General features: G+C 41.5%; 1 protein-coding gene across 1 annotated transcript in view; it reads left to right on the top strand.

Annotated features, from left to right (window-relative positions):
- Window positions 1-467: 467 nt before the first annotated feature.
- The window catches only part of SLC5A12 (solute carrier family 5 member 12), a 45,260-nt gene continuing 19,301 nt past the window's right edge, over window positions 468-26,426 (top strand). Inside the window, exons 1-9 of the mRNA XM_038569281.1 lie at window positions 468-1,169; window positions 10,331-10,396; window positions 11,620-11,671; window positions 12,838-12,905; window positions 17,181-17,335; window positions 17,456-17,596; window positions 21,681-21,810; window positions 22,828-22,916; window positions 25,785-25,897. Of these exons, the coding sequence (XP_038425209.1) occupies window positions 831-1,169; window positions 10,331-10,396; window positions 11,620-11,671; window positions 12,838-12,905; window positions 17,181-17,335; window positions 17,456-17,596; window positions 21,681-21,810; window positions 22,828-22,916; window positions 25,785-25,897 (1,153 nt within the window). The 5' untranslated portion in view covers window positions 468-830. The remainder of the gene's footprint in view (window positions 1,170-10,330; window positions 10,397-11,619; window positions 11,672-12,837; window positions 12,906-17,180; window positions 17,336-17,455; window positions 17,597-21,680; window positions 21,811-22,827; window positions 22,917-25,784; window positions 25,898-26,426) is intronic.

Genomic DNA, 26,426 nt, shown 5'->3' with positions numbered 1-26,426 from the left:
ATGTTCAGGAGGGTTCCACTGTAAAGGTTTACCAATAAGAGCCAATGAGGTAGATATTATCAGCTTTCATATTAACAGATGGGGGAAAGAGGGTAGAAAGTTTGAGACACTTGAAGACTCATAGTAACCCCTTGCGGTCTTATTACCCCCATGCTCCAGCTGAAGCTCAGAAAGGTTAAATGACTTGCAGCAATTACACAGCTTGCTTAGAGTGGAGCCAACTTGAGCAAAGGTCTCCAGATTGCCGGTCCCTTGCACCTTTCCCTCCACACCCACTGCCTCGGGCAATTGCAGGTACCCTGCCTCCACCCTCCCTTCCTCCCTCACTCGGGAAAAGACACCCCCGAGGGTGCTGTTGCCCAGTGCAGATTCCATTTCACTACTTAAAAATGCTGAGATGTTCAACTTGTATCACTTCCATTTTTTCTCCAGTAATGTTTAACCTTAAATTAAAAAAAAAATCCAGAAGATAAAAGAGCATGTTATCTGGAAGTCCATTCCACCCCCATGGTTATTAATTTCAGAACACATCTGAACTCCCTCTCCGTTTTAGCAGGGGAACATACAGCTCCTGGCCGGGTCGGATTGCACGTTCTCACTTGGCGGTACCAATAGTACCACCAGATTCTTCTTTGGAGTCAACTTTGAGATCTTCCCTGAATACAGCTTGGTGTCTGGAGACCCACTCAAGTGCCTACGGTCATCAGTCTCCTCCCAAAATCACCTTGATCTCTCTCGGCAAAGCATCCACTGTCCTGAGCTCTGCTTTTGGAAGCAGCTTCGCCCTGAGCCCTGGTTGGAAGCACCTCTCTGGTGCCATCCGGCCCAGCATGGAGGCCAAAAGCTTCACAGTTTGGGATTATGTCGTGTTTGCGGCCCTCTTTGTCATTTCCTCCGGGATTGGGGTGTTCTTTGCTATTAAGGAGAGGAAAAAGGCAACTTCAAGAGAGTTCCTGGTCGGGGGAAGGCAGATGAGCTTTGGCCCCGTGGCCTTGTCTCTGACAGCCAGCTTCATGTCAGCTGTCACTGTGCTGGGGGCCCCCTCGGAGGTTTACCGCTTTGGGGCATCCTTTGTGTTGTTCTTCATCGCCTACACCTTTGTCATCATCCTCACGTCGGAGCTCTTTCTCCCTGTGTTCTACAGGTCTGGCATCACCAGCACCTACGAGGTAAGACAGCTCTGCTTCTTCACGTTAGAAAGAGTAGTTATTTTCTCCCCATGTGGACACCTCCCCCCCCCCCAATAGCATACATCACCTTGATAACACAGGGTTGTTGAGAAGCGCATTTATTTTCAGGATGATCACACATCACAGGAAGAGCACATGTGGGTGTTATTGGGCAAGGCTTAGGTTTGGCCATACACACAACTGCGTTCACATCCATAGAATGAAGAAGGATGGAGCCACTCCCACGAGGCTACCCCAAGGATGATACCTGCTTCCTGGTCTAACTTGTAGGACAGTCTTCCTGAAAGGGAGTTGATCTTATTATCTGTGTCAGTAACATCAGTCTTCTGAAAAGCATGCAGAAGAGACGTTGCAAATGTTGCCATTTTCCAGATAAGAAAACTCAAGATTGAGATAAATGGTGTACTGAGTATCCATTTCGTCTTTATCCCCTTCTGTCATGTAGTAGAGCCGAGTCCTTTAACAAAAGTTATTTCTACCAGTTTTGGTAGAAATACCAAAAAACAGCAATTTTTTTTTATTAGAAAACATTTTAATGAGGGGGGATTCCTAAATGATACAAATATGGGGATTATGTTAATGAAAACAAAATGAGGCAGTGGTTTCTTGATCTTGCAATAATTCTCAACTAAAATAGCACGTTAAAAATTGAGTTTATGTGCCCAGTATGTAGGTGTGACCATAAGTCAGCTTCTATGAGAAAGTGGTTTGTTTTCCTTGTCCAACACCATCTCTACCAAGTCACAGCAGAGGATTCTTAACACACCTCTTTTTTATTATTAGGTAAACTAAATGATTATAAAGGATGACTCTGGATTTCAAAAGCCACTTCAGCAAATGAATACTTTCCAGAAGGTTTTAAAACTTGTGATTCCACAGATAATCAAATATCCAAACTCCCCTCCCCACCAAAGGTAGGTAGGTGATCAGAATAGGTAGTAGGTTGGATGGTAGGTAATGCACCAGCTACTGTCTGGGGCGTAAGTCAAGTGGGAACGACTCGATTGATGCTTCGTCCCACAAAGTCTATGCACATATCCTCGTTGCTCATTAGTGTACTTTCGGAAAACGTAAATATATCCTTGGTTTTTCCATTGAGCTATTAACGTTTGAGTCCCCAAAGCGTTGCTACTGTTTTTTTTTAAAAAAAAAAATGCCTCAGTAACTGTTAGAAAGAGGGAGACAGAGGAGAAAGAGGAGTCAGAAAGGAGTGCAATTTCAAAGTCCATTGCTTAAGAAGAGGATGACGTTGTGCAGGTTACTGAGTGTTGTTATCAGCTACGGTTTCCACGTAGAGGATACTTCCCTTCTTTCATGAAGCTTTGGTTGAGTGTTAAAGAGTTTTTAAATTCAATAAATAAATAAATAAATAAATAATAAATAAACTACCCAAATGTGGAAAATCATTTGTACAACTAAGTAACTCAGTTAACCACTCAATGCTTGTTAAGCATCTACGATGTTCCGGGCGCCCTCTCGGGCGGGGGAGAAAGCACTGAACCAAACCCGTCTCTTATGGGGCTTCCTTCATCGCAGAGAAGGTGATCAATAAATGTACCGGAAGGTGATTAATAAACATACTGCGTAAGGCGATCATAACAGAAAAGTGTTGGCCATTTAACTGTGTGCCAAGCCCTGCTCTGGGTCCTTCACGTGCATTCAAGCATTTGCCCTTCAAATGACCTTTCCCGGTTGGTTCTATCGTTATCATCCCCTCTTAACAGACTAGAACCATTGCACGTATGGAGTCAAGCAACGTGCCCCATGTCACCCTCTAGCAAGTGGCAGTGTTTCCATCCGGGCAGTGGAAGTTGGAGGAGGTTGCATGTGCCTCGCAGCCCTCTGGCCTGCTGAGTGCCCTGGACAGACAGTAAATAGGAAAAGGTAGATTGTACGGGTCCTGCCTCAGCAGGGACGGCGGTAATTCATACAGGGTGATTAAGTGAGATTTGGGTGGTGACCAGGGCCAGTCCTGGCACCCCGGGAGGGAGAGACACCCCAACCTACAGTAGCCACAGATGCCCAGGCCCTAAAAAGGGAGTAGGACTCGCATGTTTGAGGGACAGGAAAGAAATCAGTGTGCTCCAGAGGAGTGAGCCAGGGGGAGAAAGGTGAGAGAGGAGATCAAAGAAGTGGAGGGGGGAGTCCCTGTATGTGGAGGAGCATTCCGGGGGGTGCGGTGTCAGACACGGGGAGGGGCTTGGAATATTTGTGGGGTAATTTGGCCACCACACTGAGAGGAGGCACCCACTACTGGAGTGCAGGGGGCCCAAGCAGGGAGAGTGGGGGTCTTGGGCATGTGAGACACATACGTACGATGAGTAATTGTACCACTTCGTGCTCGGTGGTTGTTCAATGCCCTCGTGTTCAAAACCTCCTGCAAATAGAAATCACGATGCACTTGGCTCTCTGGTTATGTTAACCTTGGAAAGTAAGAAGCTGTGTACATGCACTAAAACGTAGGGTATTTGCCCCAAGACAAAGTAGAATAAAAACATTGTCTTGAGGTCAATTGAAAAATTTTCTGAGCAACCCTGTTCCAGCGGTGCTACTAATTGGTTTTCGGGAAAATGGTTCAGTTTTTACAGTAAACCAACTGCAAATATGTACCTGAGGAGATCTGAGACCGCCTTTATAATTATTAAGGTAACACAGGTACAGGGAATGCAAGGGTTTCATTGAATTTAATTTATGACGTTTATTGCCCTCTATGTATTTTAGTTTTTACTACCCTAGTAAGGATTTCAGATTGCGTAAAGTACACACAGGGTGATTGGGGTTGCCTTTTGCTGTGTCAGAATGGGCACTACAGCACAAGGGTTAAGGGCATGGACTCTTGAGAAGGCTGGGTGGCTCTGGGGTTGAGCGTGTGCCTTCGGCTCAGGTCGTGACCCTGAGGTCCTGGGATTGAGTCCTGCATCCAGGTCCCTGCAGGGAGCCTGCTTCTCCCTCTGCCTGTGTTTCTGCCTCTCTCTCTGGGTCTCTCATGAATAAATAAATAAAATCCTAAGAAAAAAAAAAGAATCATGGACTCTTGACTCTGTTGGGCTGTACACGCTGGCACTGCCGCCCAGCAGTGCCCGATTTCCACGTCTGTGGGCGAGTGATCATAAATGCACCTGTCTCAAAGGATGTCCAGGAGGAGTAAATGAGGTGTTACATGCAAACACTTTTAACAGAACGTGGCCAATGGTGCCTTCCACGTAAGCGTTTTGTATTATTACTTATTGTTGTTGTTCCTGTTGTTACTGTCCCCAAATTTATACCACTCAAGCCCTTTGCAGAAGCTCTTTGTTCATCCTCTATTCCCTGTTACCCAACCATAGATACTCTTCCCAGGGTCTTTTAAAGCCCTGAGGACTGCAAGAGGTGGAGTCTGTTTCCCTACCCCTTGAATCTGCGAGGGCCTTGCGACTTGCTCTGACCCATAGGATGTGGCTTTGACCAAGAGAAGTGATGTGTGAATCTGGAGCCCAGGCCTCGTGAGGTTATATGGCTTCTGCTTTCACCCCCTTGCAATGCCGTCCTGGTACTGCTGTCGGGAAACTGGGCTAGGCGGACTGGCTGTGGGGGGATGAGTGGACATGCAGAGGACGACAGAGGCACCCCAGCCAGCACCCAATGCGACTAGCAGACCTGAGAGTGAGGCCACCTGGATTTTCTCACCCAGCTGACCTTTCGGGTGATGGCAACCTCACGGGGGCCCTGGGGAAGCAAGTAGGGAGATAACCCAGCCAATCTGCAAAATCATGAAAAATATTAAATTATTTTTAATGTTTATTTTTAATTTTGATTGCTTCTTTTAAATTGCAGCATAGTTGATCAAATCCTTTGTTTTTAAGCCAGTGGGTCTTGGGGTGAGTATTACGCAGCCACTGCCAATTGACTTAAATGCTCTGATATACAGTGGGATTTCCAGAGCCAGATGCACCACCTGTGCAACTGTACTACTATCCTGCCCCTTGTTGAAGCAGGAGGGCTTGTCCTCACCCTCACTTGACAGATTAGGCTCAGCTCAATCGCAGTGTCATATGGTTTCATTATCTCCATTTGGATGGTTTGTCATTAGCCTCATCCTGCTGTCTCCACTCCAGTTAACGTTGTTTCCTTCTTTATCTTATCACAGGCTGATAAACCCAGTCTGTTATTATTCGCCCTCAGCACTAGCCTATAGGCCGGTGTGTGCCTGCCTTCTCATTTTTCTTGGACTTCTTAAACTAAATGACTTCTGAATTACTTACTTCTCTTTAACCCAAACTTTTTCATTATAGTAATGCACAGGCCACTACTTTTTTTTTTAAGATTTTATTTATTTATTCATGAAACAGAGAGAGAGAGGCAGAGACCCAGGCAGAGGGAGAAGCAGGCTCCTGCAGGGGAGCCCGATGTGGTATTCGATTCCAGGACCTTGGGGTCACGCGCTGAGCCGAAGGCAGATGCTCAACCGCTGAGCCACCCGGGCGTCCCCCAAGCTACTACTTTTTTAATGTCATCTTTCGAAGTGGTGCCTAAGCATTATAGGTGACATAATGTGGAGGGTTAAGTTTCTTTCTTTTTAATTTGCCTTTCCATTACATTGGTGGTGTTGTAGTAATTATAGTTAAGGTTTCAGAAATTAGATATGTAGGTATAGGATATCATTATTGAATATTATTTTGACATAGTAAGTGATGTCACAAAATGATTGCTTTATGATGGATATTCATGGTCTGAGAGGGTTTGAAGCAATGCTATGAAGCCTTGAAGGTCTTCGTAAGTGTTGACCTTTACTCACCTTGAGATGGGTCATGGCAGCGTTTGAGCAGAGGAGTGACACGATGTGATCTGCATTTTTTGAGTGTTGCTGTAGCTGGATGTTGGGAATGAGTCTAGGATTTTGATTGCTGAAGCAAGGGTCTGGTTCAGAGGCTGTTCCTATAGCCCAAGCAAGAGCTGATGGTATTCCAGTGGCAAGAGAAGAGATGATGCAAGTGGCTATATTTGAGAGTGGGACATAGGCACCAGGATTCTTGTAGGAAGTGGATGTGGGGGGTGAGAGAAAGAGAGGGGTTAAGACTGGTTCCATGTTGAGTTCAAACCAACATGAGAAGTGAACTTACTATCTACTAAGATGGAAAAGAATGTGCCTCTATAAGGCCTGGGGTCTTGAAAATAATCAAATACAATGATGGGAAGTGTTACCTTTGCCATTTTCAAAAGCAGGCATCAAGCATACATCTCTTTGGTTGAATTTCCATTTTTATTATTGGCTGTAGTGATAGATAAATACACATCAAAGAGGACCATTGAGTGAAGGAGGGAGTAATTGAAAGAATAGGTAAATGCAGTCTTTCAGATGTAGAATTTCACAATTGCAATTGTCTCTCTTGTTTCAAGGATGAAAAAACAGAGGCTTACGTTGCTGTGAGATTGTGGCAAAGCTCAAACTAGAATTTAAGGACTCTTCCTTCTGATCCACTTCTTTTTTTTTTTTCTTCACATATTATTTTCTCAATATTGCCTCTCCAGCTGGACTGAATTGGCTGACATCAGGGAACTAAATCGAGAGGCTAAAACCCTTGACTTTGTGCAGGTTCCTATGGCAGTTTCCTCACTGTCTTGCCATTTTTCATAATTTCCCTTTTGCTGTCCCAAACTTCAGGTGCCACCCAGTCCCAAAGCTAATACCACATATTTGGGGACTTTGGGGTTACAGCATTTCTCCACTCCTACTACCAATTTTCATATTACTTATGAATTGCTGTGTAACACATCACCCCAAAATAAATTTCTTAAACAGCAATTTTATTTGCTCACAATTCTATGGGCCAGCAATTTGGTCTGGGCTGAGATGGGTCCAGTAAAATAGTAAGGTTCTCCTCCTGGTCTCACTGGGGCCTTGTATGAGCCTGCCATCAGCTCTTGCGTTAGCTAGTGGCTCACCGGTCTGGGGGATCTCAGACAAGACAGCTTGTCTATGTCACACTTAGTCTTGTCCTCCAGTAGGCTACCTTGAGTTCTTCTATGTTTTGGGACAAAAAGTTCCCATCAGCAGAACATATCTTTTTTTACATGAGCATTTTTAGTCACCACTTGGATTATATTTGCTTTAAGTTATGTTCCCCCAGAAGCATTAAAAAATAAACAAACAAACAAAAAACCCTAAGACAAGGATTTGAATGCAAGTCATACTGGGGGAAGTGATTTCATTGAATATTGGTGGCGATGAAAATATGGAAGAAAATGAAGCCAATAAAAGGTGTGTTTTTGAGCAGGTTATCCCTGTGAGCACTTGAGGTTCCATCTCACTGGGGACCTGTGGAAGACCTCCAGATCCTGTCTCAGGGTCGTCCCTCCTGGTGGGCAAAGAAGCCTGAATATTTGTGTCTAACTCCTTCTGTCACTGGCTTTCAGCCAATGATAACAGCCCCGGGCACTGCCAGCCTGCCCTGTGCAAGGGCTGAGATGAAGCCCTGAAGCAAAGGATCACAGGTGCATTGGGAGGCCATCAGCACGTCCTGGAATACTGAGTGCCACCCACTTGACGGCTACGGTCGCTAAGATCCCAGCGTGTCCTCGTCCCTGGACTTGGCGTTATCACGTACTATGCCATGGAGCCTATGAGCACCAGGTTTAGAAAAGAAAGCCATTGTTTAGGGCAATAAATGAATCTTCCCAAAGACATATGATTGGAAACTAAGTTGTCCTCACCACAGAAGTTCTGCATGGTTTTCAGTCCTATAACATCCGAGACTTGCCTCCTCACTGACTTCCTTACCTCTTTAAGATCATTTCCTTTATACCTGGTGTCCTCTGTCATTCGGCCACTGGCCTGTGTCCTGAGTCACAGGGTACTGAATCTACCGTCTGAAGAAAGAGGGTCTACGGACAGGATGGATACGTGCTTGGGGTGAAGGTTGAGCAGGTGTAGTAGTGTGAAACTGAGTAACACTGCTGCTAAGAGAGTCCCTTCTAGGGTTTCAGAGAAGGCCCCGTTGTACACCATGACACAACACTTCTGTATCATTTCTAGGAATAGGACAAATCTGGTAGTTAACTCCTGATTTAATCAAAATGATTTTTTTTTCTTCAATGCAAGTAAGACAGGACCACTACCAATCAGAAACTCCTGCCAAGAAATTGAAACCTCAAGTCATACTTTTAACACTTATTTTGTTCACCTAATACATATTTATTATGATAAATAATCATAATCATAATCATAATAATAACAACAACAACAATACCAGTGTTGTCTAGAATCTTTATTCAGGAAAACCCTTCTTGACCTCTAACTGTAAACCAGATCCAGCTGTTCAGTGTGTTCACAGTTCCTAGTAGCTCTTCCTCTAGTACACAGCATACCTGGAACTTTATTTTTATTAGAATAAATTTGTTAAAGGTCACTTTGTCTAACCCATAGAATCCTCTAAGGCACAGACTATATCATATTTGGTATTACTGTATGTCAGAATGCAGGATGGAAGTCAGGTAATAATTATTTATTGAATGAATGAAGATATAAAAGAAGACAAAAATGAATCCTTAGAGCACTGTTTACATGTATCAGGGAAGGTAAGTGTGGTTAGGCTGAAAAAATGTATCCCTTTCTTTAAAAAAAAAAAAAAAAAGTCAATATTCTAATCCCTGAACCTATGACTATTACCTTACCTGATTAAAAAAAAAAAAAAAAAAAAAAAAAAAGCTTTTGCAAATGTAATTAAATTAAGGATCTTAAAAGAGGAGATTATCCTGGATCTCCCCAGGTAGGCCCTAGGTACCATCACATGTACCTTTCTAAGACTGAGGCAGAGGAAGACTTGACAACCAGGAGAAGAAGCGATGTGACCACAGAGGCAGGAATTGAAGTGATGGAACCAGAGGCTAAGGAATAAAAATTATTTTAACATTAAGTGATCTCAGGTTCTTTCCTAAAGCCTCCAACCTGCCAGTACCTTGATTTTGGCCCAGTGAAATCGATTTCATACTTCTGGTCTTCAGAACCTCCAGAGAACTTCTGTTACTTTAAGCTGCATCAAAATCATGGCAATTTGTTACAGTCACTTTAGGAAACTGATACTGTAAGAATTATGGATCCGTTGTCAATCCACCAGACAGTAGAGTAGGTGGTCAAGTGATGCCATATAGGAAAAAAGTTGATCATAATTGTTGTTGGAGCTCAGAGGAGAAAGTATGCATATGGGTGGGAATGGCAGCTGGGCCAGCCTCCTTAAAAGATGACTAAGGATTGATGAATCTGGGGGGAAGATTCTCTCCCGTCGAAGGGTCTGTGCAAATGAAAGAAGAGCCTGAGAAGTGCAAAGCATGTTGACTGAGCCACACACAATGATTTGATGTGGAGAATAAATAATGGGAGGCCTAGTGGTGTGATTTAAGATAAGAAGGGTATAGATCAGAGGGTGGAGAGTATCAAGGGTGGGATGCGCACCTTGTTTGTCAACGATGGAGAATCATTGAAGATTTTAAGTAAAAAGGCAACATATGATGCCTGGGTGGCTCAGTGGTTGAGCATCTGCTCAGGGTGTGATCCCGGGGTCCTGGGATCCAGTCTCTCATTGGGCTCCCCTCAAGGAGCCTGACTCTCCCTCTGCCTATGTCTCTGCCTCACTCTGTGTCTCTCATGAATAAATAAATAGAATCTTAAAGAAAAAATAAAAAGCAACATGGTTAGAGCCTTGCTCTAGGAGAACCAACATGGCAGATGTATGGTTGATGGAATGGATGGGCAAGGATCGGAATTAGAGAAATCAGCTGGGAGCTACTGCAGTGACCTGGGAAAGAGGGAATACAGGGTGGGCTAAATCTGGGGCCAGGGATATAAAAGGAAACAGTGGCTTCAGTATAGTCAGTAGGATGACCTCTGGGTCGAAAGTGAGAGGGTCTGGGTTTTTATTCAAGCAATAGAAGTTTAAAAAGAAGAAGGCATTTGTCTTCTCTCTCATGAGAAGCTTAAGCCAGAATGGAGCTTTCATAGAGCTCTGGTATTTCTTTGACCTCAAACAATCTGTAGTTTTCCTGTTCTCTCAAGTAAAGCCATATTACAAACCCAAAGCACTAAACACAGGGGAATCCAAGAAAATAAAGCACCTTCTTAGCAGCTCTGATGCTGACTCTTTGCTTGTCCTTCTCTCTGTTTCTAGTACTTACAGCTACGATTCAATAAGCCAGTACGCTACGCGGCCACTGTCATCTACATCGTGCAGACGGTAAGGGGGAAGGGCTGCAGGGGGTGGACTGTGTGCGGTGACAACACACAGGTTTGTTTACTCCAGGGGGGCAGGCAGTGCAACCAAAGGACAGACCAAACGCCAAGAAGCAACTCCTTTCCTCACAGGTAGGACTTCTGAGACGGGTGACCACTGGCAGTGGTCCACATGGTACGGACCCCGTATATTCATCCAGATAATAGATAACAAACAAATGTCTACTATAAACCACAAAGAAAAACGTAGCCTTAAAAACTCATTTGAAACTTTTATTTCCCTTGTACAAGTTGCTTTGGATATGAAATGGTCCTTTCACTAGCTTTTCTCTAGTTAACTGCATTGAACCAGAAATGCCCATTTTGCCGAAAATCATTTAATTAATTAATTAATTAATTAATTTATTTATTTATGTATTTATGTATTTATTTATTTATTTTTGCCCCAAATCATTTTAAGACAATACTCCCATTCTCCCCTTTTGGACTTCTCTCCTGCTTCCTAGGCTCTGGGCGCCTCCAGGCCATCCTCCAAGTTGGTATATATACTTCCTAGAACTCACACAGTACTTCCTGCTGGAAAATTACCTTCTTGCCTTTTTTAACCAAAACACTCCCTCACCGATTGAAGGATTTAGTAGAGGGGAAAAGAAAGCACTGCTCCCCGACCTTCTCATACACTTCTGCCTTTTAAAACCCTTGCCTGAATCTCTAAATGGTGAAATCCCATTTAAAATAAAATGAGACTGTGCCCACTTCCTTCAGTGTAGTGGCTGCAACTGGGGGAGTCCAACCATTAAGTAGATCACTCGTGTGGTTAGTTTTCCCCGTGCTGTCCTGTCCCCTGTTTCAGTAGGCCACTAAAAGGAGGTTGAGTCATGGTGGCATAAGCGTGGGGGCGGAGGTGGGTAGAGAAAAGTTGGATCAAAACCTTACCTTGAAGCCTATTTTTGTGTCCTCCAAAAATATGCCGTATCTAGCCATAAAATCTCAAAATTCACAGCAATCTTAGAAGTCCAGTGCTCTTCCTCCATCAGATGCTTATTATCCCCTTTGCATGCTAATGATGGCGATCATATGATTTCAAGATGAGAGCGGTTGCCAATGAGATGTGTAGTGACCACGTTGAGGGAAACACCACTTGAAGGTCAATAAGGACCGTTGGAGGCAGCTTTCCCTTCCATGTCACTCCTCACACTGTTCACCCGACTCTTGTTCACCCTACAGATTCTCTACACAGGAGTGGTGGTGTATGCCCCCGCCCTGGCGCTCAATCAAGGTGAGTTACTGATACTCCCCTGGGTACTTTCCATCTTTTGTCTGTTTACATTCTCATCTCAAGAAACACACATCCGTATTGTCAGGGAGACATTCTTGTGCTTAGGGGGCTCTAATTACTATAGTCATCACCATCTAGAGCTCCAAAAATCCTTGGAAAGAGCACTGGGTGTTTCATGCAATTGATGAATTGCTAAATCTACCCCCAAAACTAATAATACACTATGTGTTAACTAACTTGAATTTAAAGAAAATCTAAAAAAAGAAAAAAGAAAGAAAATAATGCAAATAATTAGTCACTTGATTTTGCCCACATGGTTTCAAACACCAAGCTTGATTGTCATTTGTTTTGGTTTTTTAATCACTGAAATGATGGAGGTCTTGGTTATTGCATATGAACAACCACTAAGCACGTTTGTGGTATATGATCCCATCTCAGTGCTTTCATGTAGATAATCTGAATAGAGGAGCGAGGGATCCCTGGGTGACTCAGCGATTGAGCGTTTGCCTTCAGCCCACGGCGTGATCCTGGAGACCCGGGATCAGGTCCCACAACAGACCCCCTGCATGGAGCCTGCTTCTCCCTCTGCCTGTGTCTCAGCCTCTCTTTCTCTGTGTCTCTCATGGATAAATAAATAAAATCTTTAAAAAAAATAAATAGAGGGGTGAAAGGTGCTCGTAGGAATCATTTTAAGATTTATACTTGGCCTTTTGGAGAGACCTAAGAGCAAAAAGTTTTAAATGATTAAAATAAATTTCGTGATGGTACCTATAATATTAAAAGACTTCAATATTCAATTTAATCATGCTCTGGGCTTATACTGAGAAATACTTATTCATGGCTGATGCTTAGGTAGTTTCAAAGTACTCAGACTAATTTTGTTAAGAAAAAGCAAACAAACAGTTGGTACAAAGACGGGCAGCTACAGAATTTTTGGAGGAAAAATTTGGCTTTTAGCCGTACCTAAAAATTATGGACTGAGTTGAAATATAACAATGTAATAAAATAATCTTAATCAGAGGTGAATTTAATAAGAGAAAATTCTAATGCGATTTCCATTTGCCCACAAAAAACGCTAACAAAAATATTGTGACTTTGTCTTCATAAACCTTGGTCTTCTACTTTCCTCGGAGAAACTTCTTTCAATATTTCTTCTCCTTTTCTAGTGACGGGGTTTGATCTCTGGGGCTCTGTGTTTGCCACGGGAATTGTTTGCACATTCTACTGTACCCTGGTATGTATCTATCCATTAAAAAGTATTTAATACCATGTCCTAATATGGGATAAGGGCAAATCTCCAACAACAGAGCATCTAATTATAGCAGAATTTGCTATTCCAAAATTAAATAGAAATATGCTGGCCTATCTGTCACAGTTTCCTGAGGAAGGTGCTGTTGTTTTATTTAAAATTCTTTTCAGTACCATTAGTAGAATTGGGTTGGGCTCATTTGAGAAATCTTGGCAAAGAAAAAATTTAATGGGAGAACTACCTCCTTGATCAGAGGATAAGTGACCCTACACGTAACAAGCACAAAACCAAAATGTGCTTTTTTCACAGCAACTATGAACCATATAGGTAGCATACATGTCACACCTAGTGATTGAGAAATTCAAAATGTGTGTACGAAAGACCAAGAATGGTTGGTGTTCTGTGAACTTGAGGGTTCCACAGTGTGCTGTTCTTTCTTATTGATGGATAAGCTTGCGTTACATTAACATTTGGCTTACCATATGCTCCATTTTTAACCAGGCAATCTGGGTGGTATTGGCACTATATTTATATAACTGTTAAAATCAGTTTAGTTCAGAAGCGTTCGTTGAGCACCTATTATTGATCATGCCCTGCGATGGGAATCTTCATTCATCTGAATCTTTGGCACCCACAGACAGAGGCTGTAAGTAACCAGGTAAAAGTGTGACAGTGTTTTTCAGAAAACTGGACCTTTTTTGTCCTCTATAGAGAAAAATAAAGTAATCCTATATTATCATAGAGCAGGCCATACATGTATTTTGGCACTGTGTGCAGATCAGATACTCTTTTAACATATATCATGAAATATATGACTTGGAAACGCCCTTAACTCCTTTTCATACACACAATTCCCACCATTTCTTTGCACTGCAGAGTTTTGTCTTTTTTTTTTTTTTTCATTCCATTCTCACTATCATTGTTCTATTCCAGACGCACATCTCTTACGTAGGTTAAAAATAAGTTTCTGCTCCTTAAATGTCTGGCCATATGTGACAGATTAGTTGCTCTGAGGCATCTACCCATACAAGGATGACTAGACGCATTGCCAGGGACACTGAAGACAGACTTCTTAGCAACAAATAATGGAAGGCAGAAACAGTGAGATAATATCTTCAAAGCATTGATGGAAAACAATTGTCAACCTATAATTGTGTATTCAGCAATACTAACTTTTCAGAACTGTCAAGAACCAGGATGATTTACCACCAATCTAACTTCCCCTGAGAAAAACCTAGAGGAAGTACTGCAGGAAGAAGGAAAATGATCCAGTTTTGGATAGAAGAAGTAATGATCAGAAAATAAAATAGTAAACCTTTAAGAAGTCCAGTCAAACAGTTTTTTGGTGCTTGATGACAAAAAATAACAACTTGATATTACATATCAATAATATCTAATAACTTACATATCTAATGATATGTTATAATTTACAATATTGTGAAATATACCACTACTATTTTTATTATTAGATGTAATTTTTTTTAGATGTAATTTTGGATTAAGAAAAAGAATAACCATCTTTTGGACAACAATAGCATGTAAATTAGGAAGACAGTAATCAGACTTGATGATTTTGTCTTCTTTGAATTGTTGGGGATTAAGACATTCTTTAAATTTAGACTCTAACTTAAAATTTTATGGCAAAATCTCAAGAGGACTTGTTTAAATAAAATGGTCAAAGTGGAGAAAAGGAATTAAAACATGACAAAACAAAACCTCAAGTGATTTAAGCAAGAGAAGAGGAAAAAAGCATAGAGAAAGCACAAATAGAGACCAAAAAGTAAGATGTCAGAAACATGTCTGCGTATTTTAATGATCACAACAAGCTAAACTGAACTAAACTTACTAACTCTTAATTGGTTTCAGTGCTTCCCCCCCAACCCCCCCCCCCATGTCTCTGGAAGATTAATCTTAATCACCCGTTTCTTTATGCCACTTAACTGACCCAATTCTCTTCTCACTTCCCATTGTTCACAGGATAAAGTATAAGCCTCTTGGTGTTGGAAATCGTTTATGATGTGCATCAATCCACCCAGCTAATCCCTCACCACACCTCTGTCCCCCTCTGTCCCATCTCTCCTCTCTCTAGCCAAGTTGCAGGCTTCCGGATCTCATTATGCTGGTGGCTCACTGGTCTAACACTTGCTGCTCAGGTGACAGGCTCCTTATGGTCCTGCAGTTGCATAGCACAACTAAGACAACCAGCGGGAGAGATTAAAATAATAAATAATTCCTGCCATTCAGGGACTTGCAATCTAGTGAAGTAAACATTAGATTTCACACAAACTGATTACATATATCAGTGACCCCGCACGATCAGGGTTATAGGTCAGTGGTGTGTGTGTGTGTGTGAGTCTCACTGTATGAAGGAGTTATGGAGTCAGAAAAATTTTCATGGTGGCTATAATCTGTCTTTTGATGTACATTTGATAAGGTGGTTTGTCCTCATGCCTCAGGGCTAGCTGAAGATAAGGTTCATGCATATTTTTGCATAACCAATAGCAAGTAACCTCTGAAAACCGAGGTCTTGGACACTTGATCTTCATATCACTAAAATCTGGTGTTGCAATTTGGGTTTAGAAGGCTTAGTATCTTTAGAGAACATCACGATACCACTATTTGAGGGGGTAGGAGGAAAATATTGGTTATTCCTCAAGTCAGGATGAGAACACAACATACAAATACAATGCCTCTGGCAGAACTTTAATGTCTATTTATTAAATTGCACTTTAATTGCAAAAGAAATGATGGGACAACCCCAATATCTTCTTTCTTCTCAAGGTAAAGATGAAGCCTGTCATCTTTTCAGAGAAGTTCTTGACACTCTGGAGGAGTAACTGGGGATGATAATTCTATTTTTCAATGTTAAAAATACCACATCCTTCCATTCTCATTGTGCTTATTCATTTTCAAAGCACTTCTTTTTTTAAAATATCACTTTGTTTAATCTTTCCCGATTTGCTCATTCCTCCTTCACTGTGGTCCTGGGGGATTCTCTACCTGGATTACTCCAGCAGCTTCTTTCTCCCCCTCCTTTCCTCTTGCCCACGTGTTTCTCAACTAAAATTGCACACTAGAATCCCTGTGGGAGCTTTGAGAAAACATTTAGGACTCGGTCTCAACCCAGACCTCAATTTATTCAGAATCTTGGAGTTGGTGCTAGGATATTTTGTTAGTTTGCTTGTTTTCAAATTCCGCAAGTGATTCTCAAGAGGATCCAATTTTGATAACCAGCATGCTCACCTCTTGCTCATCACTCTGTGTTGAGTTCTGATGTGAGATTTACCCTCTAGAAAGTCTGCTTTGCTCATCTCCCTATTTGACCATTTCTTCATGAATTTCTAGACTCTGTGTTTTTCTAGTTCTTTTCTTCTTTCTCATCATTCTACCATTTCACTTCCCCCAAATTTATTTATTGTCACTAAATTTACAAAAACCAAAAAAAGAAAAAAATGCTTATGTTGCATAAGCCAGACCTAGGTGATCATCCTCAATTCCCCTCCTTCCTCATCATATGTATTCAATTATTCACAAGTTGTGTTGATTTGACCTCCCAATTGTTTTCCAAATCCATCTACTTCTTTCTATCTCTGCCTTGCTTCAAACCTCTGTCATCTTGGGCACAGACTCTGAAATCACATCTGGGTGTATCTCTTCACTCCTTCTTTTCCATGGTCCTGCAATCTGGTATCTACACAACCACCCCTGAAACCACTATAAAGCAAACAAATAAAATCTCATCATCATGTAAATCTCTTTAATGCTGTCTCATTACTCTTGAGAAATCATTTAAGTAGCCTTGTCAAAATCTGTGTTCTGGCCTGTAGCAGATTCAGCAACCTCCCCTTGGGCATTCTGTATATGCTTCAATCTATATATTCTAGTATTATTTCATTTCTCCAGGCAGCCATACATCTCCATCCTTCACACATGTGGTTCCCTTCTCTTGTCCTCTGTGCCTGGAAAATTCCTACCCATTCTTTACAATGTAGTGAAAGAAAGAAAGAAAGAAAGAAAGAAAGAAAGAAAGAAAGAAAGAAAGAAAGAAGAAAGAAAGAAAGAAAGAAAGAAAAAGAAAGAAAGAAAGAAAGAAAGAAAGAAAGAAAGAAAGAAAGAAAGAAAGAAAGAAAGAAAAATGGAAGGTAGCAAGGAAGGGAAGAAAGAGAAAGAAAGATTGTATCAGCAGAGAGGTTGTCAAAAAGAATTGGAAGACTTGAAGCCTTCCTTTTTAAGAACTCACATCCATTCTCTCCATTTCAGGGAGGATTAAAAGCAGTGGTGTGGACAGATGCATTTCAGATGGTTGTCATGATTGTGGGATTCTTAACGGTTCTCATTCAAGGATCAGCTCATGCTGGTGGATTACCCAATGTAATAGAACAATCAAGAAATGGATCCCGACTAAATATATTTGAGTACGTGCAATACTACTTTCCCATGTTTTATAAAGATTTAGCTGTATGGCCTCTGTAACTAAAGCAATATTTGGGCATCGAAGGAACATCTTTGTTCACTCACTTCTCTCTGGCTCATAGCTTTGATGTAGATCCTCTCAGACGGCACACTATTTGGACAATCTCAGTGGGAGGAACGTTTACGTGGCTTGGGATCTATGGTGTTAATCAGTCGACCATACAGCGATGCATCTCTTGCAAAACAGAAAAACATGCAAAACTGTAAGTTATAAATACACATTTCAGTTTTCTTTGTCCTTATTGGGTATTTATTATACGCTTCTGTGTGTGTGTGTGTGTGTGTGAGAGAGAGAGAGAGAGATGGAAAGTTTGATTTAACCCTCTCAACAGTTTTTTGAGGCCGGCATTACTACTCCCATCTCAACAAAGAAGTGGATTGGAGCTCACGTCTGCCTCCCTTTGCTCTCCATCATTGACTGCCTCCATTTGTTGAGAACTTGTAGGCTAAATTAGGTGGCCATGGGTGGCGATGCAGAGGTAAATAGCATAGATTGTCTACTCACAGCTTCTGTGAGGAGATGGCCCTTATGATTTGCTTGATGAAGCCTGTGGTCTCTTGAGCTACTATTTTTGTTTTGATGGATCTATCCTTAAGTTTTCCAAGGAGAGGTTTAAAAGAAGTCATAATGGGCTTTCACCAGGGCAGCTCTCGCCAAGCTAGCAGCCCCTAGTATTGCCAGGCCTGCTTGCCCTGAGGGACTCCAGCAGGCACAGCTCGGGGAGCCTTTTCCAAGCCCTGCAAGGCATCGCATGCTCTAGACTGGGGGTTGAAGGAAGTCATGTATTATTCTGCACGACTGGCAGAAATAAGCTAGCACTGCATCTGCAATGGACATTTTATCCTCCTTGTTACTGTCCAGATTTCCAGCATCCCCGGATTTGTCAGGATGTCCTCAACTTTTCTTAGAGTGAGAAACAGTCACTGTGAATATTTTCACAACTGACTTTAAAATACTTTCAATGCATAGTTTTTTATTTAGAATGAGTAGAAGATAACATTGCTGCGACACGGCTCACCATTTTGTGACTTGGATTCCAAAAGAGAATTTATTACTTATCTATTCCACACGCTCTCAGAAGGAAGCACTGAATACGTTATCTAGTATTCCATTAATTTGCTGGTAACATATTCATATCCTATTAGAATAAACAATGTTAGCAAACCCTCCACACAAGATTATCACTTTATCAAATAGGAAACAGAAATCAGTCAAAATGGTCAGTCCAGTTGAAGTGCACTCAGCCGGAAGGAAGGGCGCGGCGGGGATGTGTCATTTGTCACACAACTGAAGCCTCAAGATCATTACGGGGGCAGCTGGAGGCCACTTGGAGCCGGCTGCCAATCTGCTCTCATCTAGGAGGCTCTGCAGAATGTTGATTAAATGCTCTGCTTCTGTTCAATTACCTGAGAGCCTGGTGTCATTAAGACATTCCATCAGAGTTTAGGAAAAACTCTGCTACTTGGGAAAAATACACCCTGAAACATATGTAGGTGAAAACAGATCCATAACCTTCGTACTGACCATGCGTCCATGGGGTGAAACCACGAGTGGGCTCATTATATATGCATATCATTCATGACCAGGAATGCCGAGGACGCACTGGAGACAATTCGGTTGATCTTAAGCCTGATCCGTCTTCCTCATATCTAGAAATAACATCACCCACCATGTCATCTTAGATGTGCTCCCTGGAAGCTGACTTCACCTCCTCTTGTTTCTAGACTCCAATTTCTTTTTCTTTTCTTTTCTTTTTTTTTTAAGATTTTATTTATTTATTCATGAAAGAGAGAGAGAGAGAGAGAGAGAAGCAGGCTCCATGCAGGGAGCCCGATGTGGGCCTCGATCCCGGATCTCCAGGATCACGCCCTGGGCTGAAGGCGACGCTAAACCACTGAGCCACCCGGGCTGCCCCCAGTTTACTTTCCAAGGTGGTTGACTGTACATGTTGCTTTGAGGGTAGTAGGTGCTGATGCAGAGTCTCAGGTCCCTTCCCACATCCATCCCAGCTCCTGGCTAAGATGAGCACACCCACACAAGTCACTTTTGTTCTATTCCTGCTGCTTTTGTTTATCTTCCTCATTCACATCTAAAATCATTGTGTTCATTTATTTCATTTCAGTGATGATCTGCTTCCAATCCCGGAATTTAACCTCCATGAGGGAGGGTTCCCTGTTGCTCACTGCTATACCCCAGTACCTAAGAGAGCCTAGTACACAGAGATGTCTAATCCATATATTTTGAGTGAAACAATGAAGTGGCTTTAGTTAAAAGTAGGAGAATTATCTCTGTAAAGAATCAAGGTCCATTTCTAATGAAAAACAAAGTCACGACACAAGGTCTTTAACATTCAATACAGTCTTACCCTTGGTTTCTCACTTCCTGTCGTTGACTGGTGAAGCTTAAAATTGTTCTGGATAATGTATGGATGTCCTCTGTATGGATATTTTTACAGAATGTAACTCATTCAATCCCCTGTACTAGTCCTATAATAGAAGGAAAGCAGGTGTGTTCACACTCTTTTTACAGATGACATAACTGCCTCAGGGTGTTACATGACTTGTCTAAGGGCAGGTGGTCGTTAAGGATAAAGTCTTCTGCCCCGAGGTCCAATGTTTTTTTTTTTTTTTTTAATAAATGATACAAGGAGTATAATCACAGTGTACTGAATTTCTACCATTCATTCATTCAATTATTTATTACCAAAAGGGAAATAATTTCATGTCTGCTATGTGCCAGCACTATTCTATAGCACTGTGTTTGTTTGAGTGGGGGAAATTAATAATAAGCAAATTAACATATAATTTCAGATAATAAACATTGCTGGAATACTTTCAAGGAAGTAACTTCTAGGATAAGTCTCTTTTCTCATGTAAATAGTATCAAATAGAAACTTCCAAACGAGGTAATGATTGAACCAGATTCACTTCATATACAGGTAGTTTGACTCAAGGGTTTTTTTGAGAGCTAGGCACACTCGTACAGGATGGGTTTTCGGAGGCTTTGAAATTAATGTGTATCCTTACATTTATTTTTTTCTTTTTCTTTTTTTTTTAAATAAATTTATTTTTTATTGGTGTTCAATTTGCCAACTTACAGAATAACACCCAGTGCTCACCCCGTCAAGTGCCCCCCTCAGGGCCCGTCACCCAGTCACCCCCACCCCCGCCCTCCTCCCCTTCCACCACCCCTAGTTCTTTTCCCAGAGTTAGGAGTCTTCATGTATCCTTACATTTAAATGTGGATGTGTCTGATTCCCTTCAAACACTGACGTGATCCAAGAAAATTCCTAGTGTTGCTCTCTGGCCCTTTGACATTCTCTCCAGAATGAGGCTGTTTATAAAAATCCAGCCTACTTTCAAATCTTCCTTGAAATTAAGAAAACTAGTGGGGCATCTGGGTGGCCGTTAAGCATCAGACTCTTGATTGCAGCTCAGGTCATGAGCTCAGGGTTGTGAGATCAAGACCACACTGAGCTCCACATTGAGCCTGCTTGGGATGCTCTTCCTTCCTCTGCCTTTTGCTCGCTTGCAGGCTCTCTAAGTAAATATATATATATATATATATATATATATATATATATATATATATTTTTTTTTTTTAAAGAAATCTAGTAATATTTTGACTTTCAGAAATCAACAATGAATTCAAAATAACCATAGGATACTGTCAAAGCACTCAAACTAGAGTGAAGCGTATCCATGTGTTGTACAAATAAAAAGAATTGCTCCCCAGAATATGGGTAAAATGACCTTAAGTTTTGCATACTTTCTATTCTCTTTAAAAAAAAAAACCCTCAACTTTACATTTCATCTAAATCAGTCTCCAAAGTGAATATTTCCAAAATGTGTCTATTTCTACATTTATCTCATTATCCCTCTGGAAGAAAAGGTGTTAAAATGTAAGTTCACTTTTTGACAGTTTTATGAATTGAGTGGGGGGAAAAATCACTGTAAGTTATATAATATGAGTGATCGGTATGTGAAATTTCATCCGAGAAAATAGATCTTGCACCACACATTGAGATTTTGCAGAAAAACTCCTGATTTCAAAAGAAAAGCCATCAAAAACCTACCTCATTCAATTTTGTCATCAGTCTAAAAATATAACATTCCCAAATAGAACAAAAATGGTGAATGTATAAAATATAATGATTCTTGAAGGCTGTAGAATTTTATTTTATAGCAAAAAGCCCCCCAAATTCTTACCTTGAATTTTTGGTGATGTCTTCATCACACTATTATATGGCATAGAGGCTACCAATAGGCCGATGTGTTCTCTTCTAGGGCCTTGTATTTTAACTTGCTGGGTCTCTGGATCATTCTGGTGTGTGCTGTCTTCTCTGGCTTAATCATGTACTCCCACTTCAAGGACTGTGACCCTTGGACTTCTGGCATTATCTCAGCGCCAGACCAGGTTTGTGTTCTCTTGGGACCAGCGGAGAATGGCCGAAATGAGTGAGCTTCTGGCCATGACTGGGTGATATGGGTTCTTCCTTTTTATTTTTCCACCTGGATCCCAAGCCACTTCCTGAGCCCCAGGGAGATGATCTCTTTCCCCTCCTCTTGGGTGATGTCACCACACACCAGGTTCTAATAGGGGAAGTGACACGTAAAAAGGTATCTCTCCTTGCCCTTGAAGACCAGGCCAGGGCAAGGCTGGGGAGAGTGGAGGTTAGGCTTGAACCCATGGCTTTGGTTGTCGATCCAGCCCTTCTTTTTTCCCCTAGATGTCTCAAGGTTCATTACAGATGCTTTATTCTCATATTGAACAAAATGACCCTTATTTCTATAAAGCTTCTGCGCTTGTCTTCTCATTATACTACATTAAAAGTGCTTTCAAAAACTCCATTTATTGAGGCACCATCACCTCTCTCCCGTCTGTATATTCCACTGTCCCAGGGGGGCTACTCTCTCACAGATCTGAATCCAGAATAGAACCATAATACCTAGACACCCTGAAGACCTGGCTCAAGCATTCGTTTTTAGGATTTAACTGCTAACATTAAGGGTGCACAGGCAAAGGAATGGCATACATTGCAAATACCAGAAAAATAAAACGAGTTCTTGAACCTTCTAAAGTGCATCCAATCCTTTTTCCTAATGTCAGCTGCCCCTTCCCATGCCTCCACCTCCCCTCCAGCTGAAGCTGGACCTCAGGGCCCATGAAATCAGACTACTTGTAGCCTCAACTGGAAGCACGTAACAACCTGAGTTGTGCAAATGCCTCTATTTTATTTTATTTTATTTTATTTTATTTTATTTTTTTATTTTTATTTTATTTTATTTTATTTTATTTTATTTTATTTATTTTATTATTTTTTAATTTTTTTTTGTATTTTTTTCCCACTTCCTTTTGCTAAAAAGTGACATTTTTCCACTCAGACTGTGCTGATGAGACCACTGATCCTATCTCGTTTTACCACCTCTTCAGCTAATGCCGTACTTCGTCATGGAGATATTCTCCATGATGCCAGGACTGCCTGGACTCTTCGTGGCCTGTGCCTTCAGTGGAACTCTGAGGTTAGTCTGTTGACAATACACGGCTCTGGCGATGTGGATGATATTATTTACATTTAAGAATATTCATTTAAGGGTTGCACGGGTGGTGCAGTCGCTTCCGTGTCCGACTCCTGGTTTCGGCTCAGGATCTGACATCAAGCCCTATGTCGAGCTCTGTGCTTAGCACAGAGTCTGCTTGAGATTGTCTCTCCCTCTCCTGTCCCTCCTGCTTATGCTCTCTCTTAGTCTCTCGAAAATAAATAAATATATTTTTTTAAAAAAGAATGTTTATTTAAAGTTAATAAATCATAAAAAGAAAAAAGAACAAAATGCATATACTTATTCTACTTTTAGGCAAGTTTTTATCAGAGATACTGAATTTTATTAAATTTTTGGCATTTTTGCAGTGGCTATGTTTTTAACTTTTGGCAACCTAATATGGTGGCAGATTTCCAAATTAGCAACATCCTTGACTTCACGTAATGATTTTAACCTGCTTCGGGTATAATCCTAATTTAGTGAACTACTGAATTATTTTTGCTAATATTCTTTTTAGGATTTTTGCATCAAATACATGAAGTGACATTATTCTGTGGTATTGCGATTAGGATCTCAGGGAAACTCCAGACAGAAAATAGGAGCACCAGAGGATCAAGGAGGGGTAGCACTTTAGTTTTTATTTTTTCCCTCTCTATAGAGCTTTGCTAATCTTTTCTCTTACTTTAAGACCGACTCTTGACTCTTTCCAGATCGGAGAACTCCTAGTTGCCAACAGATAATTCACAAAAGAATGGATGGCTCTTTTGTTCTCAAGTCTAAAACTTCTAAGAAAGGGACACATTGGGTGGTACCTGCTATAGAGAGATTACTTCTGCTGCAACCTTAAGGAGGATGTTGAGTTGAGAAAGGGAAAGACAGGAATGGGGGTACAGTAAAGAGATCGTCCTTGAGGGTTAGGAAAAATTAAAAAAGAAAGATTTTTAGCATCTTACAGAAGCTTTAGATCTGAGAAGTTGACATATGGATAATTTACCTGACTCCAAAAGCAACCCAGTAGAGGCTCCATAGGGGCCAAATTCAAGTTTTTGCTCCCTCCTTCCCAGTGGATTTAAGGGTCAACCCTAATGTTCAGGACTTTCAGATGATGTATTTTGAGACAAAGTCGTATTTTGAGATCAAACTCCTTCTGTTTGATCATCTCCTTTCCTTACTGGATTTTCATGGAGCTGCAGATAGGAGGAAAGTCTGGCAGGAAACACACACACCACGTAGTGATTCTCAGGAAAACGAGAATGGTATCCCAGAGTACTTACAGTTTGAATTCCCTAGAAATGGGTCTTAGGAGATTTCTGCTTGCTATAGCTACCACTCAGGGAAGGAACTTTTAATTTTGCACAAAATGGACATGGAACTATTCTAACTAAAGTAACCTACGGCTAAAATTAATGGTATTATTAGAGGAAAAAGAAAAAAAAATGAATTTTCTTCCATGCTGTTGGCACAGCCCTAGCTTGTCTTCAAATGAACATCGGAGGATAACAAAACAGTCAGCTAACGAATAGCAGTGGAGAATTTACCAACAGCTTGGTCAGGTTTTGTCCATCAGCTTGTTTCTTTTCTGGAACCTTTGTTTGTGATTGTGATTTTGCATCACATGAATTTAATATAGTTACCTGTTCCACTAGCTAAAATATTCCTGGTCTGTATGAGAAATTAGATAAGCTTTCATGCTATTGGGAAGGGAAAACCCCAACCTCCAGGTCCTCTGTTGTCAAAACGAGTTTTAGGGCTTTAAGACTGGACTCTGATTGGAAAGTCAGAGAGAATATCAAATCTTTTTTTTTTTTTTTTTTTTTTTTTTTTTTTTTTTAATTTTTTTAATTTTTATTTATTTATGATAGTCACAGAGAGAGAGAGAGAGAGGCAGAGACACAGGCAGAGGGAGAAGCAGGCTCCATGCACCGGGAGCCTGACGTGGGATTCGATCCCAGGTCTCCAGGATCGCGCCCTGGGCCAAAGGCAGGCGCTAAACCACTGCGCCACCCAGGGATCCCAGAATATCAAATCTTTTATGTGGTTTTAGCCTTTGCCTCCTTCCCATTTTATCTTTTGCTTCTTTCTCCCTGACCGATTGCATTCTAACCACTCTGGTGGCTTCAGGCTGTTGAGTGCGGGAAGCTTTCCATCTAGAGGCATTTGAATGTCAAGTTCCCTTTTCCCCAATTTGCATGGGTCCTTTCGGTGCCTATTTCAATCATCATCTCCTAAGGGAAGAATTCTTTAACTTCAGTTTAGGACTCTGCAAGGCACACTTTCCTAGTCTCTTGTTATTTTCCTTCATGACAACCGTGATCAGTTGTGTAATTGGCTGTTGAATGTCTGTGGTGCTAAGTAGAGTGTAAGGTCTATGTTTGGTAGTTGACCATTGTATGCCTGGTGCCTAGACGTGTACATTGTAAGAATGAATGAATGCGTGAATGATTAATGAGTGGCACATTTTACTGATTCCTGGATTAGGGTAGTTACTGCTTCCTGCCTCAAGTCCAAGCTAAACACACACACACATACACGTGCACCTGCACATACAACCTATCAATGCCTGCGAATTCACTTAAAGTCTTGTTCGGGGGCATTGGTAGGCATTAGAGCACAGACATGTAGCTTCTTCACTAGGGTTTGAAGAAATCCAAGAGCACAAGCACAGAAGCAGCTTTGAGGAGGGAAAAGCTCCCCATGGAGCTCCCCTGAAGTCCCAGAATAAGGACATATGTCTGTATCTGTTTCTTGTTTCTTTCCAGAGCCCTGCTTTGTCTACTTGCCCTGAGTGACAGGGCAGGCTGCTCAGCTTTATTTAGCTTGGACGATGTTCTTGCTTTTCTCTCCCTGCAGCACCGTGGCCGCCAGCATCAACGCCTTAGCGACAGTGACCTTTGAGGATTTTGTCAAGAGCTGTTTTCCCCATCTCTCCGACAAGCTGAGCACCTGGATCAGTAAAGGCTTATGTAGGTACAGCCGGTGGATCTTCTCCTCCACATCTCAAAATGTACGTGTGGTGCATGTCAAAATTCAGGACCCACAGGCACGAACGCACACTGAGGTGTGTGAGGAATTTCACACATGGATTCACACTTCCAGAGCACCAGGAGGGTAATGGGAGATAATCACCAGCTAGCGTGCCTTTCCCCGTCCTTAGATTTGACTCTCTTCCGTACTTGCCCTCTGCTCTATATTCATCACTTCGTCATCCCTTGGTTCTGCCTTGTGTTGATCATATTCGCCCCTCTACATGGGAAGATGTTCTCCTCACTGTGGCCGTGACTTTGTCTAATAAAGTCAAATCATTTCCTTTTCTTTCTTTTTACTATTTATATTTATTATTACTATTATTATTATTAGTAGTAGTAGTAGTAGTGACACAGTGTTATGTTAGCTTCAGGTGTGCCACATGGTGATTATGCCAAATTCTTTCTCTAAATAACTTTTTATTACCAAACTCCTGGTGACCTCACTTCCAGGAATAATTCCTCCTTG

This window comes from Canis lupus, chromosome 21, assembly GCF_011100685.1.
Source record: "Canis lupus familiaris isolate Mischka breed German Shepherd chromosome 21, alternate assembly UU_Cfam_GSD_1.0, whole genome shotgun sequence".
In the NCBI taxonomy this organism is placed as follows: Eukaryota; Metazoa; Chordata; class Mammalia; order Carnivora; family Canidae; genus Canis; species Canis lupus.
Note: the sequence above shows the minus strand (reverse complement) of the source record. Positions and strands in the feature narration are given on the sequence as shown.